Source organism: Bacillus rossius, chromosome 5, assembly GCF_032445375.1.
Source record: "Bacillus rossius redtenbacheri isolate Brsri chromosome 5, Brsri_v3, whole genome shotgun sequence".
Taxonomy (NCBI): domain Eukaryota; kingdom Metazoa; phylum Arthropoda; class Insecta; order Phasmatodea; family Bacillidae; genus Bacillus; species Bacillus rossius.
In genome coordinates, this window is record NC_086333.1 from 83,058,911 (window position 1) to 83,077,796 (window position 18,886).

Consider the following 18,886-nt stretch of genomic DNA (forward strand, 5'->3'; position numbering starts at 1 on the left):
TTGCTCGGGACTCTAGCCGCGCCCGCGGCACTCTCGCCACCCAACTATCTCCAAGAAACTCTCGCCCAGGAATTCCGCCGCATCCGCAGCACTATCGCCTCAGAACTCCACTCCACTTAACTGCCGGCGTCCTAGGCTTATATAGGCCCAGGCGCCACTTCCAGAATTCACGAGCGCAGCTGGGGCCAGTCGCGTCATTCCGCGCCGACCCGACGCCAGATTTATCGAGAAAGACATCGGCAACTCGTGCGGCGAATCGCGGAACTCCCCACAGCTGCCAGGTGTTAAGATTAACGGCGCCGAGGCAGAGCTTCACGCGGGGAGCGTAGGGTAGGATTAGGGGGGCGGGGAAGCTGCGACCCTTGTAATCCACCAGGTGCGCGCGGCATGTCTCATGTTGCGGTGGCCACGTGACGTCAGCGGCCGTACAGGGCCGCCAGCCATCTCCGAACCTGCGCGCGCCGCGGCCCTGCTTACGTTCAAAACAATACAGTATTAATTACTATATTTTATTAAGTAACCAAGCTGTGATAAGGCATGCAACAATTTTAACAGTGTTTTATGTGTCCTTTGCTCATCAACCCTAGGCATGTAATCGCAATAACCTAACAGTACTTTGGTTCGGCGAAAAAGACGCCATGTTGCCCGCAGAGAGCGTGCCTCTTCCCCAGTCCCTTGTCATCACTGGCAGATAGTAGATGCACCAGCACACCGGGGTTCTCACCTTTTGCAGTACTGATAAGTTTCCGGTCTTTCAAACCTTTTTACGTTTGTCCTTGGGGCTTACCTCGGCCGGCGAGCTGTTTAAATAATTGTTTTATTAACTCTTTAACGAGTCTTTAAAGTAAATAAATAATTAATTTCCATTGTAATTAAAATATCATCTGCCACAAAAATGTTTTTATAAACAGTGCAAAGTGAATATGTAAGGTCATTGCAGTATGTGTGAAGAAATTTTGAGGGTGGGTTTAAAAAGAATTTACAGAGAGCAGAGACATAGATCCAAAAAAACTTGTTTGAATTTTTCACTACGTGAAAATAAATCATAATTTATATTAACAATTATGGATTATATTTTTTGGTTTGTTTTAACTTAAAATGTAGGAACATAGTAGGTGCTTCGAAAGTTCCTATTTTTTTTCTGTCTAGTAATGTGTGCTTGGTAAAAGAGATGAAGTTCCCCCACCTTCTTAGTGTGATCTTTTTTTTGGGCCATGCAGGAGAAGATAACAGTCTGAACTGCCACTATGCTAGAAATGTGAGTGTGGGCCTGTATACAGTTGGCCTTCATTCACTGTATATTATCCACCAGAAAAACATTGTCGTAAGTTATTAGGCTTTAGGAGTCTTTGCTGCAAGTATGCGACCAGATGTTAATTTCTCTTCACTGCCACATTCTGAACGAAACTAAATACAGAACTGGTATGCCGTGTTTCTAATCTCTGATCTGAAAACTGTCAACTTTATCACCAGTGCAGTGCTTTTCTTTTTACAGACACATATTTATTCTTGTCAGTCCTAATCTATTTTTAACGAGACCTGCTCTCTCCGTAAAATACTTTAGCTGATAACATGGGTATTAGTTATGGTTTCGAATTACTGTGTTAAATCCTGGTTTTACTATATTTGTCTTCTCAAAATTTAATAGGCCCGAGGTAGCAAAAAACTCCACATAAATAACCTTAAAACATTACGAAAATCCTGTGGAAATTCTGATCCTGCCCAACGAGAAAATATGTGATCCCGAAATTATTCCAAACTTTCGAGATCCCACAGAGCCGTATTCGTAGACGACTCAATACACGTTTTTTTCTAAGTGTTAGTATTTAAAATCAAATTGAATACAATAATAAATATTTGTTCTGATAATCGAAAATTTGAATATTCACACAGGTCAGGTTGCTACACACAGCACATGTATCACGTTTGTAACACCCTTCATTAATTACCTTTGATTGACTTTGTTGTAGAAAAATTAATTTCCCCTTTCGAGATATCAAAACCAGTGTCCTGAATTACAAATCTATGACAGCCATGCGAGTCTTTCAGAAATGTCGTCAATAAATACAGACGACTGAAACCAACCGTCTCTAGAAAATGAAACACTTTAATTGGACATTCACATCATTACAATATTTTACAGCCTGTAGTCATACAAAATCAAACAATCCACAAAGGCTGCAGGACGTCTCAATTAAAAGTTCTTCCCCATCACAAGTTAGAAACTTCTGCAATGTCTGGCCAACCAGGCATGTTTTAATGCTTACACCATGATATCTCAGAAAACCGATATAAATTATTTTGAGTCACTTCACTCGGCACATTGGAGAACTGCGAGCTGGCACGAGCACCAACGTCAATGCAGGAGAGCACCGTCTTTAACTGGCGAACGGCACCTGACCGTGCTCAGACACGGTTGAAAGCAGTGATGTCGGAGATGGGTGTGGACACCTTCTGCTGGATGATCTTGCCGTAGCCACCGCGGCCGCCGTCGTAGTCCGTGCGGTACTCGTCTCTCACCTGGAACAAACGCAACCTGCAGGTACCTCACACGCGACTGTGAACAAAGTTCCTTTTGCCCGATAACCAGCAAGAAACGGTCAAATGCACTTGCATTAATTACGTTGCTTGTTAACTTAAACTTCACAAGTACCGATTCACTTGCTTCGCATTTGAAATCTGAAATTCCTGACTTATCCAAGTTTTCCAGGCCTGAAGTTCACAATTTTTCCTGACCTGGGCACATTGAATACAAGATTCTCTGTTTATTCTTTTTCTGAGAACCAAGGTTCATACATACCTTTTGAAAGTATCATATCATAAAATGTTTAGCAACTAAAATACACTAAAAAAGAATTCACCTAGTATTTTATTAAAGACTATGTGCTATGTGGTATTATATTTCTTTTTGATCACAATAATGGTACACTGGATAAGTTCCCCTACTGAAACTAATTTTTGAATGGAATAACCTCTCATTTCCTAATGAAACAGAAAGATCGCTGAAGAAATATTGTGTAAACTCAGAGTTAGATTTCAGGTGTTTCTTCATTACACCTCAGTTTTGCTAATAATTGAAGGGATAGATAACTGTGGGGTTGGAAACAAAGGCGTTTGTTAAATGGAAGAGGGGTTGGAAGAATTAAAGCTATTATATCATTGGAGCACAAGGGAAAATTGGCATGAAGACTGCAGCTAATACAAGCCAGTCACTAGTGGGGAATGGTGAGAGAAACTAGCCAATATCAGAGCTCAAATTTTAACCAGAAGACAAAAATTAACGTAAAAGAATAAAAAAAAATACAGACTACGAGTAATTTAATGTGTAAGCCAAATTGTGGTTGCTGTGTTAATACCAGACATCTATAATTGAGGTTCTTTTAAGAATAGTTTTAAATGGATTGATCACTAAACCCAGGTCCACAAAGAAGCTGTCGAGACACGAACCTGTCCACCCGTCTTGCCGCGGCCATACTGCCGGCCCTCGCTGAAGCCAGCGTCCCAGTCAGTGCGGATGATGCGGTCGTCGAGACGCGTGCCGTTGATGTACCGCATGCAGGCCTCTGCGTCCACTCTCGTGTAGTACCTCGCCTCAGCTCAGGAAAATACACACACCCCAGCACAGAGCAATACCCTACGAGGAACATGAGTTATTTATAAATAAAAATTACTACATGCTAAACCGATTCCAATATCTTAGTTGACTTACGAAACACTGTGAAACATTGGGAACTTCGAAGGCTCCCGTGATATCAAAACCGAGTTGCAAATGCAAGAAAATAACAGCTAAATTTAATTTTATTTGTGCAATAAAAACCATAAAACGTTCTTGGAAGGAGGACCTGAAAAATACTGCTCAGTTGACAACACCATGTCCTGTATACTACTATAACTAAAACATCCATTAAAATAAAGATGCTAAGGCTAGCAGTCAATGTCTTAAATAATTTTGCCTACATACTATGCACTAACTTAACAATCTTCTACAAAAACCTACCCACATGAGATAACAGATATATCCAAAAATGTGAAAACTATGCAGCAAAAATTAACATACAAAAGGATATTCCACGTTGAAAAAAAGGATACTCTACAAAACAAAAGCCGCACGGTGTCTTCTTGTACTTGTCCAGCCCCATCACAATTTTCTTCACGTCGCCACATTTCGAGAACAACTCGTAGATCTGCTCCTCGGTGGTGTAGAAGGAGAGGTTGCCGACATAGAGAGTCGCAGACGTCCGCAGCTTCCGCTCTTGTTCGCTGCGAGAGCCCTGCGACATGACAACACACCATCCAGGATCCAGCTCGAACCCTTACTTTTAGCAGTTCAGCTTATTTCACGAGGAGGGAGGGACTATTAGGAGATTGAAGATTAAAGATTAAGTACCGATGATCCATCGTTCGAACGTAGCAGCCCTTGATAAGTCACACAAAATTTTTTGTTAGTGAATGAGGAATTTATTATTGTAAGATAACTAAAATCATGATAATTAAACACATCCATAAGTACCACTTAAGTAAATAAACGAATTAAAATAGCGACTTTTAACATTTGCCTCAGGGTACCTTATTTTTAGAATATATTCAGTTAAGTTATTTTACTGTGGGAAATGTTTTTTATACCTAACTTGGTTTTACACAGTTTTAATCCATTTTTTAAAATTGATACTTAGTACTCAATATTTTCCTGGTATTTATAACTCCTTGATAAGCTAATGTTTCTAGAATTTAGGGTAAATGCTCCGTATCATGCAACCAAGTTTATCCTTTAACCCTGATGGTAAGATCCTGTATACAATGATCGTATGGTACATGAACTTTGCTGTTTTGTTTTAGTATGTCGAAATATCCTGACAAAACAAAGAATCTACTAACAGAAATACAAAAAAAAATATATCAGGTCTTGTGGAATATTTTCTTTTATAGTGAACTTACAATCATAATTCACTGTTGTATCACACATTTTTTCTATGTCAACATATTTAGATGTACTAAATTAAATCAGCAAGCATCGCACGTAACAAATTAGCACTTCGTGCCTCCATAATGCTAAGAAAAAAATCCTAGTCAAGAATTGACATTTGGGTTTGGGTGCACAATAAGATATAACATAATTTTCTTTTTAAAGATATTATTTACGTTCCATTGCATCACAACATCCAAATGCAGAATATACACTTTCTTTCATATGGAAAACCACAGGATCAACAACACAATTAAATCACAACATGAAGATGGCCACTTTACTGCATAGGGCATAGGTTATCTAATGAGACCTACAAAAGATCATTTTTGTCAGAAACCACTAGGAATTAAGAAACTATTTATACAGGATAATTAGAAGAACGTCAAAAAAAAATTTTACAAATTTTATTTACGCAACAACAGCGACTTGAAAATTTAACCACATTAACAAAAACTTTACACCAAACTTTAAACCAAAAATACAGCAAAACATTAACTTGCACTCAAGTATGGCAGTGGCCAAGTCGATGCATAGGCAAACGTAAAATAGCTAATTACATGAGAAGTTCTCAAAAATATCTGAATGTGTCTCAATATGATACAATTAAATAAGGAAAAAAATAAATACATTTTCTGTTTTTTTTTTCATTGGCACCCCTACCGTAGACAATTACCTATCCATACTAAGGTATCATCTTCTATACTACTCCTCCAATTCTGAAAGTTGACTAGTATCAAATAAAAATAAATAGGTATTGATCTTACATAATAACCTATTTTAATGTTAGAATCTTAATTTTTTTTTGAATTTAAATATTTAAAGCAATGTTGTTCGTATTCAATTCTGACTTCATAACAAGAATTGAAAAATTACAAAACAAATAAAATAAGTAACACTTTTTAAAAATTTATTTCTCAATTACGTTGCCCAAAGTTGAAAGTGATTATTATTTTCATTAATTCCCTATGCCTGGAAATTTTGTTTACTCACCTTAAAATGTTGATCACGATAGGAACTCAACTCTACAGATGCTGTTATCACAGAAGTTTGTCCAAATGTTGGACTACTCATTATAAAAACTATAAAAATGTATACCCAAAAATATATAAATATAAAGTATATTTATAACCTCAAAACATTAAGGCGTCTATAAAATTGTTCACGTTAACATGCCGTACATCACACACACATACAACAAAATCATATTTATTATTTGAAAATCAGAATTCAATTCATAAAAGGCATTAATTACTTAGCAAATTACTTCTCTTGAAGTTCGTGCACTTAATCATCAATGCTAGTTATAAACAACAATAAATTACTGTCGGCGAAATCCAAAGTCCATAGAGAACATAATATAAATAATGCAAACATGAAACATTTATTGTAATGAAAGTATGGTTATTCGTCTTGGGATAGTTCTGGCTTTGAAATGGGTTGCCATAAAGCATTAAAAAATAGTTATAGTAAATGAACTTTTTAACCTGAGAGACATAGCGCTATTTTGAAAAAACCTTTTCTTAAGTTATAAGATAGTAATTTTTCGGACCTGATGACTCCCAAACTGTTTAGAGCAATTTCCTTGGTGTTGGTAAGCAAAACTTCGGCTCGTTCGTTTTACTTTAAATACAACATGCTCCCTTACCTATAAACATTTTTTATACGTTGCCATTAACCTTACCAATTAATTCTAGCCACCTCAGTAACCTATTGTTTTTACAATATGAAACTTTAAACAAAAATGATTTAACATAGATAACTTATGTATAAAATTTAAATAACTAGTTACAGCTCAAGAGCCTAACCTGGCAGTTGCCTGGCCTGAGCAGGAAAAGCGAGACCAATAGAATGTGATACATCAGTATCCAAGACACTGACGACACTCATTGGTGTTCCCTCTGCTCACAAAGGGTGTATGCGCAACCAAATGAGTGCAATAAACGTAGTGCAATACCACGAACGGATGGCACCGCCGTGGTAATGATGGCCGTTGGAGCGACAACCGATAAGGGTTGTTAATCTGTGTGTAAATTAATTATTTAATAATATAATAAATATGCCATACCCGTGGTTCTGAGTCCAAAACCTCATGGTGAACTCAGTGTGTCAGATGAGAATTTCTGCGATATGCGCCCGGCTAGTTTATAGAGCTCAATGCCATACACCCCTCGATGTACGACAACTCGTCTACGTCATAACCTGTCACTCGGGGTGGTTGGTCGGCCAACACTTGCGATATGCACAGGAGCATGGACATAGCCATCAGCTTGGAGTTGGTACGTCACAGGGGCTTAAAACCTCTCACAGTAAATAACACAACCATGGGATGTGCCATGTGCCCAGTATTACTACTGCACATGCAACAATATCCGCGTTCAAACCAAACAACTGGGGAGTGTTGCAGAGGTGACATCGTACGGCCGAAGGCCAACCCAAAGCCCGACCTGCACCCGCCAGTACTCGGCTCCGCTAACGGAAAGCACCCCTAGCCATGGCCCACCTGAGTCAAGTGAGCGGACCGCAGCCCAAGGTAGAGAATAGCGAAACATTTTAACTACGCATGCAACGCACTCCCCGTGCCTACAAAATTCCCCACACAATAATAAAGTAATCAAAAACAAACAAAAGCCCCTAATTAATAGAGTGCGACGTAGGAGTGCCCGGGTCACTCACGTGTAGCTATCTACTAAAACAGCTGTGAGTGCAATCCTTGCGGCCTTCAGCCTAAATTCAGTAGTGAAACGTGTGACGTAACGCAAACCGCCCCAAATTAGCATTATCATTCGCCACTGGAGTAGTTATCAAGCTATCTCCAGCTTGACTCTAATATTCAAAATTATTTTAGACAAACTTATTAAATGTCAATTCTAAAACATATATAGATATTAAGTTAATCATTAAGTTTTATTATGTGAATTTAGAGCCACTTAAAATTAGTTAATTATATAGATTTTTACGAATAACGGAACTTTAGAAACTCTGGCGCGACAGGGAGCTCACCCCTCCCCTCGCGCCAGGGCCAGTAGTACAGTACAGCGCGACTCGCGGACCGGGACGGACGCACGTCCCACGGGGAGCCAGCATCTCTTTGTTTCACCGAACGTCCATCTGGTAATTATAGTCACAACCAAAACCTTTTTTTTAAATACTCCCCGTGTGCGCCCGGTCCTTTTCTGGTGTAGGGCCTAACCCAGCCGCGTCAATTTAACACGCCCCACACAAAGCATTACGTGGGGCCGTGCAGTATACGGTATGGGCCGTCTCCCGCCACCCCAGAACTTTAGTTAATCGCCCAGTGCACAGGCACAGGCTACATTCAAGCTTAAACGGGTTTTTAATTTAGTAGCGAGCCGCGGTCAACACAGGTGGGCCCGCGCGTCGCAAGTTACAGATTACGAGATTAGCCGATGCTAATCGAACGCTCTCCCTCGACTGCGACTGGCGTGAGGACTTAATAAGTAAACACACGTAGAGGCACGCAGGTGTCCCTCTCAGACAACGTGTGCAGTGTAATCGTGTACGTAAAAGCACCACAGAGTGCCGTTTTATCAAGTGTAATTGTAATAATAGTGTAACCAAAACTTCTACGTGTTCCGACGCCTCATTGGCAGTCATGTACCGCCGAGTAAACCTCGCGCCCAATGTAATGATCCAGTGTAAATCGTGAACATGACACCGTTCCGGCTGCCTCCCCGTCAAAGCTATCAAGTTTTGCGGGATGGGTCTCGGGGTTTGGGTTCGGCCAAGTGGCGGGAGGCAGGGACGTGTCCGTAGAGGTGATCCTTGGGCTGTTTAGGCCACCCAAGACGCCTTATACTACAAATGATGCACTCCGCTACGTGAAGTGTGGTTTTTATTACACACCAACCTCTACATGGTGCTATCCATCCCCTGGCCGCGACTGTTCGGGGTTAGAGAGCTCTGCGCATGTACGGCTGTTCGGCGATGACCCCGCTTACTATGGAGAGGGGGGAGTTTTGAGCGAACAGTACGTGGCGGACGTTGCTGCTAAGACCTGCGCGGTGATGCGCGGTGATGCACGGCCAGTGGTGTTGTAACTCACGATCTAGATGCGGTTGCGGAATTGGCGCGAAGGTGGCCTCTCAACGTTGCGCGAAGACGACCAGCCTCTTCGAGCTCCCAGTGGGTACTGACTCACTCGTGTAGCACAGCGCTACAGCAGGCCTGCCAATTGCGCGCCAGAAGCGCAGCGCGCGGGAAACAGACGCGGCCAAGTTTAGGACCTATTCGCACGTTAAACAATGGAATTAACAAATAAAAACATTTGATGAAATATACATTACATAGTTTATGTCTGTGAGAGAAAACATGTGCCCTTGATGCTATAGTCCGGCGGAAGCACATTGCCACACCCGGCGGAGTGCTTCCGCCGAGGTGGCCGGTAGTGGTGCTAGCTGCGGGTCGTTCGGTGCACTCACACTCGTTGCACCATGTTGCACGCGCGGGCGTGTTCGTGGCACACGGCTTTGAGAGGCGTCGGAGAGGCATCGCGGCCTGTGCGACTAAGAGGCGCACTATCGGCTGGCGTCAAACAATAAAAAGTCCACCCCGCACCTCCCGTGCGCGATGTGCGACCCGTAGAACAACCAGAACAGTGTATGTAAATTAACCTAAACAACCCAACCTAATGAGGAAACAAATTCCATCACCGCCGACGGTTCTAGCGGACCACGCTGGGGCAACGAACCCACGACCATCACACGGTTAGACACCGAGCTAACCTGGCGCCTTCCCGGAACAGAAATCTCTAAGAAAGCCAGCCACCTCGCTAGGACCTGCGCCCGACCTCGAACACCGGACTGCGGCGGACGGCAGAGGTTTGAAGAAATGTGCAGTGCCCTGTGACTCTATTTCACGTGCAGTGAGGCGAAATCGCACAAGGCAGCAGTGCTGTGTTGTCATGCATCACGCATGCGCCGAGAGGCGCGAGTTCTTCCATTTTCAAGAAGGTTTAATTCTGTGTGTGGTGTGTGAGGACAATGTAAACTAAACTTATCATGACCAGTTGATACCCAAACACCATGCGGACTGGATATCCTCCCAGAGTTCACCGGACATGTTCATGAAGACACATGAATGTTTGTGTGAAAATGCAACGATCAACTAGCTTGGCACATCGCCCCGGAAAAATGGAGCATGTAAGGAATCGAATGTTTAGCGACAAATATGACATAGCTTGAATAGACTTCAAGATTTTTTTTCTGGACACAGATAATATGGGAGAGCATTGCATCGGTTGTACATATGGTCATTCGTTTATAGTGTGGTGGGTTGGGACTGGATGCTTTTCTCACCCTAGAAGGGCCTAAAAGTATTTTAAGGCGGCTGGACCATCGCGATGCCCCGACCAGCACTGCTGGCACCATCAACATTGCGATTGGACACCTTGCCTAAAGAAAACCACCACCACCACCACAGGGGGATGTCAATTTCCAAGCCAACCAGCCGTGGGACAGGGCCGGAACTAAGGGGGGGCATGGGGGGCATGTGCCCCGGGCGTCAAATATCAGGGGGCGGCAAAATATGAAAAGTGGTTCACTAAAACAAAATGAAACTAGTCATTAAAAAAAGTTTTGAAAGTGTACATATCGCAACCAATAAGTTAGCCAAGAAATTAAGAAATTCTATTTAACTTGATTATGCATAATTTGTAAATATATTCGTACTTCAAATGCGTTACATCACTCTAAGAAACAAGTATTACCATAATTCGTTGTCTAGAGTGAGTAAAACCACTGCGATGAGAGCTGGCATCTCAAGGACCCGTTGCGCGGGTGATCACTTGGCTGAGCAAGATCTAGCCCTTTCTCTGATAAATACCCTCATTTTTCCAGCCCCTACTCAGTCGCTCCTGTGTTTTCGTACCATGTGCGTCTCTGCCTGAGGACGGGAACAGATAGTAGTTCCCGAAACGTTGCTTGTTTCTGTTTTGGAAAAACTATTGTGTTTGTTTCGTCTTTTCGTTTTGCCGTGTTATTGTCTCGTTTCAACTGTTGTGCTGAATTTTTTTGGGTTCAATATTTTTGTGCTGTCATCATTTGTGGGGTTTTTATCGTTCTATTCTGTTTTGGAAAAACTATTGTGTTTGTTTCGTCTTTTCGTTTTGCCGTGTTATTGTCTCGTTTCAACTGTTGTGCTGAATTTTTTTGGGTTCAATATTTTTGTGCTGTCATCATTTGTGGGGTTTTTATCGTTCTATTCTGTTTTGGAAAACTATTATGTTTGTTTCGTCTTTTTGTTTTGTCGTGTTTTTGTCTCGTTTCAACCATTGTGCTGAATTGTTTTTGGGTTCAATATTTTTGTGTCGTCATGATTTGTGTTTTTTTTTTTTTCGTTCTCTTAGTACATTTTTCTTTGTTTTTCTTTGTTTGTTGACCATATTCCTGTTACGGAACATTTTGTGGTGTTTATATTCTGTTGACAACAGCAATTTTTTGCTTATTTTGTGCTTTTTGTCTTTTGGTTATTTTTACTTTTTTTTTAGTTTTCTTCTACAGAAAAAGTGCTTAGCAATGGCATATGTCCAAAAAACTTACATCAAGTAATGTTGAAAGTCATTGACAGATTAATTATGGAACTGAGTAACAGGTTTAAGGCTTTGGAGAACATTAACAATAAGTTTGGATTTTTTAGTGGTGTTCAAATTCATAAAATGGAAATAGAAGATTTAAAAGTCAAAGCAGCAGAATTAGGAAACACAGTGCCGATCTTAACAAAGAAGAATTCGTATTTGAAATTGAAAGTTTTAAGCACCATGCATTAACAGTAGACTATGAATTAAAAGATGCTACAGCGTAAACAATGCTGAGCCTTATCTACAAAAATAAACTGGAGGAGGCACATCCTAACATTACTACTGCTCTGAGAATGTTTCTCACCCTTCCAGTTACAATTGCGTCAGGTGAAAGAAGTTTTAGTAAACTTAAACCTATTAAAAGCTATCTGAGAAGCACGATGGGCCAGCAGGGATTAACAAATCTAAGTAGTATATCTATTGAACACTAACAAGCTGCTTTGATCAATTTTGATGATATTATTACTTTTGCAGCTAATCATGCTCGAAAAATTAAATTTTGAACTGAATTTCTTTGTATGGTTATCAATACAATATTATACTTAATTCAGAAACACATGTTCCTTATGTAATTTTAGTACTTAATAAACTTATTGGTAAGAAATTAATTTTCACTGCTGTGCAAACAATAAACAATAGTTTGATAACAGTCTACTGCATTATAGTAAAAAATGTAATTGTATTAGTTTTCCAATTAGTGTACTTGATAAATAAAAGTTCACAATTATGTATAAGTGAATGGTATCATTTCAACCACCGCTTCTAACAAAAAAGGGTATTTTATAATGTTGGTAAGGAGGGAGCGGCAATTTAAGCTTTGCCCCCCCTAACGAATCTCCTAGTTCCGGCCCTGCGTGGGAGATATGGGCAACACAACCAAGCGGGAAAACCTCGCCCAGAAGATCGCCATAACAACCCATCAGACACGTGCAAGAGGCTTCCGACCCACTGCTATAGTGTCTGCCTGACGAGGGAGACCCTGCGGCGAGCACCGATATGAGAACCTGCGCCAATGGGTAACAGCAAATAAGGGGGCAGCTATACAGATGGCCAATACCCCCGATCTCACTCCCAGCTCATGCGTCCTCAGACCGGTGGGACCTGCCTGCAGCACCCGACGTCGAGACACTATCCCCCCAGGCGTCGTCGGCGAACGTGCCTACAGCTGTGGGACTCGGACCAGGGCCATCCTGCCCGGGGCAGCTGAGACAGGAGGTGGGAAACCCCATCAAGTTCCAGGTATTGCTGAACAGGCAGCCTGTGGAGGCGCTGGTGGACACCACAGCGAGCCACACATCGCAGTATTTTGCACACTCACGAACAGGTGTGCAAAGGTAAACATCATTAGGGACTATTTGACCAGTATGTCCATCTTCATCATGCCTGACTTCCAGGATGTGCTCATCCTTGGGCTGCCTTATCTGACCCAGAAAGATGCCACCATAGAGGTTAGGGAAGGTAGACTGCATACAAGAACCTGGGGGCAGAAATATAGTGTGCGGCCTGGCAGATCGCAGTCCTCCCACCTGCGCACATCCCATTCTACTGGCGAACCTCAGCAATGGTATACTTCCTGACCATTCACGTCGACCAACTGAATGTGCCGTACAAATATCACTAAATTCTGAATCCCGATGGTATCCCACAAAACATGTAGAGTTTTGCCCTCGCAAGCTTGTGGGTATCACAGAGCCGATGACTGAGATGAAGGAGGGCAGTGTGCTAGAGCTAAGCAAGTTACCTTAAAATAGTAGCATCATGGCCAACAAAGGATACAAGTCCACGGCTTTTTGGGCGTACTTCGATCCCATTAACGACCTCACGATTCCTGTAACCCCAATGCTCATTAACACCACGGAGGCATTCACCAACAAGGTTGTTGAATAAGAGTTCTAATCATTGACATACAATCCAGGTACTGGAAGGTACTAGCATGCCAGATGGTTTCAGTTTTACGTCAGTCCATTTGGGCTGACCACGACCATCCAGACCACCAAAGGTTCACATTGGATACATCAGCAAGTTCCCCCAAACCTTCCCACGGACTACAGAGGAGGATTTTAACACCATCCTCAAACTGCTCCCCATACATGGTCTGACTTGCACGCAGTGCAAATGCCACACCGGTGCAGAGGAGCTCGAGTTCTTGGGGCACCTCACGAGCATGGAAGGATGTAATCCCCTGCCAGACCAGCCAGCCCTCATCGAAGAAAAGGCCACCTCCATACCGGAAAAAAACTGCAAAAGTTGAACTGGCTTGGTTCCTTTGTCCTGAACTTCGCAACAATCACAGCCCTGATGACAGAGGTCCTCTGACTGATGCCCTCTACCTCGTCAAACAACTGTTCAGGGAATATCACACACTGTCATGCTGACTGGTCCCCCGATCCGGGCACGGCCATCTATGTGCTGGACGCTAGTCAGAACGGCATGGGTGATGAGAGGCGTGTGATCGAGTACGCCAGCGCCAAGTTCGGCCCCGGAGAGCGATAAAACCACGTAAATGAGGAATGCCTCATGGTGGTGTAGGCGCTCGAACGGAGAGGCACTTCACGTTACGTACTAACAGCAAGTACCTGCTGCGGCTGGACTCCGCAGAGGGACGCAAGTCCAAGTTCACTTGGTGGGCACGGATGCACCAGAACTTAGCGTTCACGTGGAGCACGTCTCTGGGTGGGAGAACCAACTGGTGGATGAAAACACAACAATTCAAATTCTAACATTTAATTTTATAACAGAAATAACTCTTATTATTTTTCTTTACAAGTCGACAGATTAAATTAGTAAAATAAAATATGTTCAAAGCTAAAAATACATTACACAGGACATACTGTAATTTAATATTAACATCCTTCAGTCTGTTAAAAAAAATAAAATAAGATAAACAGAAAATTCTCTGCTAGTAAAACAATGCAACTCGGTAGTCGCTCAACTATAGACAGTGCATGTAGCATGACCCTGGCAATAACATGCCTTTCTTAATTGACTGTGTATTCTTATCACAACACACACCACGAAAGCACTACCATGTGCTCCGTCGCTACACCTGACCATCATCGTCTGGATGCACACACGGCAGCAACTCGGTGCGTTGCGAGTCCTGTTTCAATCTTCGCCAAAGGCAACAGCAGCATCGGTAAAAATGATAAGGGAAGTTAATTCCCTGCAAATAAATTTATCTCTATGACATATACTTAAAGTAAGCTATGTTTTCACCACATACGTACATATTTGAATTTTAACAATCTCCAACAAGTGTCTCGGTGGTTGGCAGTGAATTTACCTCTGCACTGGAACAATGAGATCAAAATCACACCACGACTCAACAGTAGCCAGAACAATCAGGTAAGCCATACAATAAAATTATAGGAAACTCAGTTTTGGAGATTCTTCGTTACTAAACTACACAAAAAGTTACTAAGGAATCAAAACCATATTACTTAAATCCAAGACAAACAAGCATTTACAATTCCAAGGTAAAAATCTTGCAGTCAGAAATTGTTTGTGGTAGATCTTCACATTTTATATTACAATGAAATCAAAACAATACATTCCAACCAAAACAGAGGAGAATTTTACACAAAAATACTATTACTATTTGCTCTGTTGCACAAGATTACTAAAATAAGTTCAGTTAAAGTGATACAAAATTTTTTTAATGGCCAAAATTATCATAGCAGCAACTTTATATGAGTGTTGAAATGCATATATCAGCTCATCAGTCTCGATATTATTCACTTGGTATTCGGAGCTCTCTTGACATTTCTGCTATTCCCACTGTCACTTCAAATTCACATCTATAGTAGGCTATCAGCATTTGATAAATTTTGTGTGCCACTTTAGGACAATCTCCAATTTTCAAAACAGCAAAAAAATACACAAAAATGCTTATAGTTCTTGGATCCAAGTACTGACAGTAGAAACAAGGAAAATTGAAACAATTATCAAGATTTTTGTAAAATCTAGCGTAAGTTCGTACATTGCCCATGCCACAGAAACACAATTTAAAAATCAGAATTACTTCAGGGTGATGAAAATAATGAAAACCAATGTTTGTTTGCAACCACAAGAGATATCAGTAATTCTCTCACATATCCAGAACAACAGAGAGCAAAAAATCGTATCTCACATACAGAAACCGCATTTGCTTGCAACTCCAATTCACATCAAATAATTTTGTCGGTAAATTTTCGTTTGCCAGAAATATTTTTAAACTGCAAAACAAATTTTTGAGCGACTGGGCATTTATTTTTTCTGTTAGTGAAATTAAAACAGAATAAACAAGCAAATAAAAAGTTACAAATTTTAAATTGTGTCACAATAATTTAAGAAGGAAAATAAGGAACAATTAAAAAAAAATTCTTATGAAACAGAAAGGGCCACATACATAAAATAAAGTGTGTTCCACATTTAAAATAGTGTATCGTAAAATACGAAGCTAAAATCCCCTAAAAATTCCTTGGCTCGAGTGCTGGCCACAGAGTCCGGAGCGCCGGCTGCAGTCAGCAGTGCCTGAGGCGCGGGGCGCTGGGGAACTCGTCAAGCGTGCTCTGGCGGCCGGCGCGTGCGCGGCGAGCGTTGCGCAGCTCGTAGGCCCGCGGGGAGCCCTTGGTGCGGTCCACCTTGCGGTCCAGGCTCGCCCAGTGCTGGTCCAGGCGCAGGGCCAGCTCGTAGTCCGCCCGCTCCTGCCGTATCGCCTGCTCGATGCGGAGCTGCTCCTCGTACGCCTCGCGCGTCGCCACGTCGTTGTTGGTGACGGTCGCCAGGCGGCACGCCGCGCCCTCCGGCTCCACGCCGACGAGGCGCGCCACGTCCGGGTCGTCCCAGTTGGCGTCCGAGGAGTCCGAGTCGGGCCCCCCGGGACGGCCGTCGGCATCCAAGCGGCGGGCGTGGCCGCCCACCTCCGCGATGGCGTCCCGCCGGACGATGGCGATCACCTTCCGGCCCTCGCACACCCGCTGCTCGTAGGGGCTCGCGTCGCCCGCAGGCTCCCCCCGGGCCCTCTTGCCCGGGGGCTCGTCCTCCCCGCTGGGCCACAGGCTGGCCCGGTCCCTCTTGCAGCCGCTCCCGAACCCTGCAAGCGTCCAGAGTCCAGACCTCGGCCGACACCTAGCCCGGTCCCTCTTGCAGCTGCTCCCGAACTCTGCAAGCGTCCCGAGTCCAGACCTCGGCCGACACCTAGCCCGGTCCCTCTTGCAGCTGCTCCCGAACTCTGCAAGCGTCCCGAGTCCAGACCTCGGCCGACACCTAGCCCGGTCCCTCTTGCAGCTGCTCCCGAACTCTGCAAGCGTCCCGAGTCCAGACCTCGGCCGACACCTAGCCCGGTCCCTCTTGCAGCTGCTCCCGAACTCTGCAAGCGTCCCGAGTCCAGACCTCGGCCGACACCTAGCCCGGTCCCTCTTGCAGCTGCTCCCGAACTCTGCAAGCGTTCCGCGTCCAGACCTCGGCCGACACCTAGCCCGGTCCCTCTTGCAGCTGCTCCCGAACTCTGCAAGCGTCCAGAGTCCAGACCTCGGCCGACACCTGGCCCACCGGCATGTCGCATTGCCTCTCGGACAGAGCTTCTGATCGGACATGAATGTTTGGCCTCGGCTTACAAACTCTTTTTGTGATCGGATTCTTTTATTTATTTCTCTATTTAGACTAAGAAAGATCTGAATTTTGACTTGGTTCCGTTATCTGGAACAACCTCAATAAAACTTAACGTAATGGCAAATTGAAAACATTCAAAACCAACTCTTTAAAATTACTGCTCAAATATTTGTTTCTCTAAAAACTAAACTGTCTCTCTCTTGTTCCAAGTAGAAAACTTTTACATTCACTTCATAAACGTAAATGGCATAATTATAAATTTAACTGAAAATATTTCCTTGACAATACTGGTTTCCGAGTACCTAAATTCAATAGTCGTCTACAGCACACACTTTATTCAGTTCATATTAGACATTCAAATCTAATTTTAACAAGCTTGATATAAATTTGCATTTTGTTTTGATTGTCAAATTAATACTAAAAAACTACAGATTATCTGTGTTCTAGGTTAAATTTTTTTAGATATTTTAATTTCACACACAGCCCATGCTTATATTGCATTTACAGTAAAACCTCGTATTTACGTTCTCGTTATTTACGTTTTCCCGCAAATAACGTCATTTTATGTAGGTCCGTTTTATTGTACATTAACTTTCGTGTTGCATTTTCCCTGAAATTACACCGCTACGTAACCAAAAAACCCGGAATGTACGTTTCAAAACACGGTAAAAATGTAAATACTCGTCACGTTAGTCATAGATGTGAAAAGTTTGAAGTAGTTCGCCTATTGTCTGTAACCTTTCGTTTTGATGTATCGACAAGTTCTATGGTGCCTCTCCTCTACTAACGTTTTAATCTTTGCTGCCATAGAGAACATTCGTAGCAGAACCACAAACGGTTTTATTTATGGTGTCATAGAGCACTCTCGTAGCAGAGCATAGTCCGAAGCGCTGAGCTATCGATACTACCGGAAAGCGCTCATACACAGTACGTATATTTAGTAGTGCTGCATTATGTACAGTACATATCTATGATGGCTTTCATTGTTTACATTAGTCAACGTCCGTTTTGGTTAGCACGTGTTTTTTTATCGTTCACAATATTATTTATGGCAAGATTTTGATTGAAGATGGATAGGTATAAAGTTCCACGAAATACTTTATCTATTGAAGATAAAATTAAAATTATTGAGAAGTTTGACAAGCATGTGGGTACCCGAGTGGTTTTGGCCAAGGAACTGAATATTCCTGTTAGTACTTTAAACACAATAATTAAAAATAGGTAAATGCTGATACATTTTTTTAAGCTAAAATTTAGCATTAACTGCCAATAAAAGTGCTTTCCCACAATTTACACTTTTCCGCAATTTACACTTTTTCCTTGGGGTTCCTTGAAAAGTGCAAATAAGGGGTTTTACTGTATATGTGTATGTGAATTTGGTTTATTCATTTGCACATGTTTGTTTTTGTCCTCTCTCTTACAGTCACAGCACACTTTAAAAAGTAGTTTACAGTTTTAATGAGTTGTTGGGTTACTGTGACATTGTGTAAACGGTTGGTTAGGTTGCTACATTAAAAAAATAATACTACGTTCAAGATATCAAACAACTTTCGTTATTGAAATTTGTTTCCTGTGTTACAAATCCGTGAACAACAGCGCGACATTTCCAGAAATGGCGTGTCAATCATCTTGTGAAAACAGCTGTATTTCACGCCTAAATAAGTGTCTCATCAAAAATGTTTGAATTTCACGAAAAACTTTAAAAACCGATAAATTTCGTGTAAGTACGTGGT

At 42.3% G+C, this 18,886-nt stretch overlaps 1 protein-coding gene across 1 annotated transcript; it reads right to left on the minus strand.

Annotated features, from left to right (window-relative positions):
- Positions 1-2,087: 2,087 nt before the first annotated feature.
- LOC134532136 (nuclear cap-binding protein subunit 2) lies at positions 2,088-6,317 on the minus strand. Its single transcript, XM_063368482.1, has 4 exons — positions 5,957-6,317; positions 4,090-4,271; positions 3,448-3,586; positions 2,088-2,520 (listed from the first exon to the last, which is right to left on the minus strand). The coding sequence occupies exons 1-4, from the start codon at positions 6,035-6,037 to the stop codon at positions 2,407-2,409; spliced, it is 516 nt and encodes a 171-aa protein (XP_063224552.1). The 5' UTR covers positions 6,038-6,317; the 3' UTR covers positions 2,088-2,406.
- Between the last annotated feature and the right edge of the window lie 12,569 nt (positions 6,318-18,886).

Excerpts from the sequence above, each read along its gene's own strand:
- LOC134532136 (XM_063368482.1), bottom strand. The coding sequence starts at position 6,037 with ATGAGTAGTCCAACATTTGGACAAACTTCTGTGATAACAGCATCTGTA. Across the intron at positions 4,272-5,956 it reads ATCGTGATCAACATTTTAAG|GGCTCTCGCAGCGAACAAGA; the intron begins GTGAGTAAACAA and ends GTCATGTCGCAG. Across the intron at positions 2,521-3,447 it reads GCGGCAAGACGGGTGGACAG|GTGAGAGACGAGTACCGCAC; the intron begins GTTCGTGTCTCG and ends CGTTTGTTCCAG.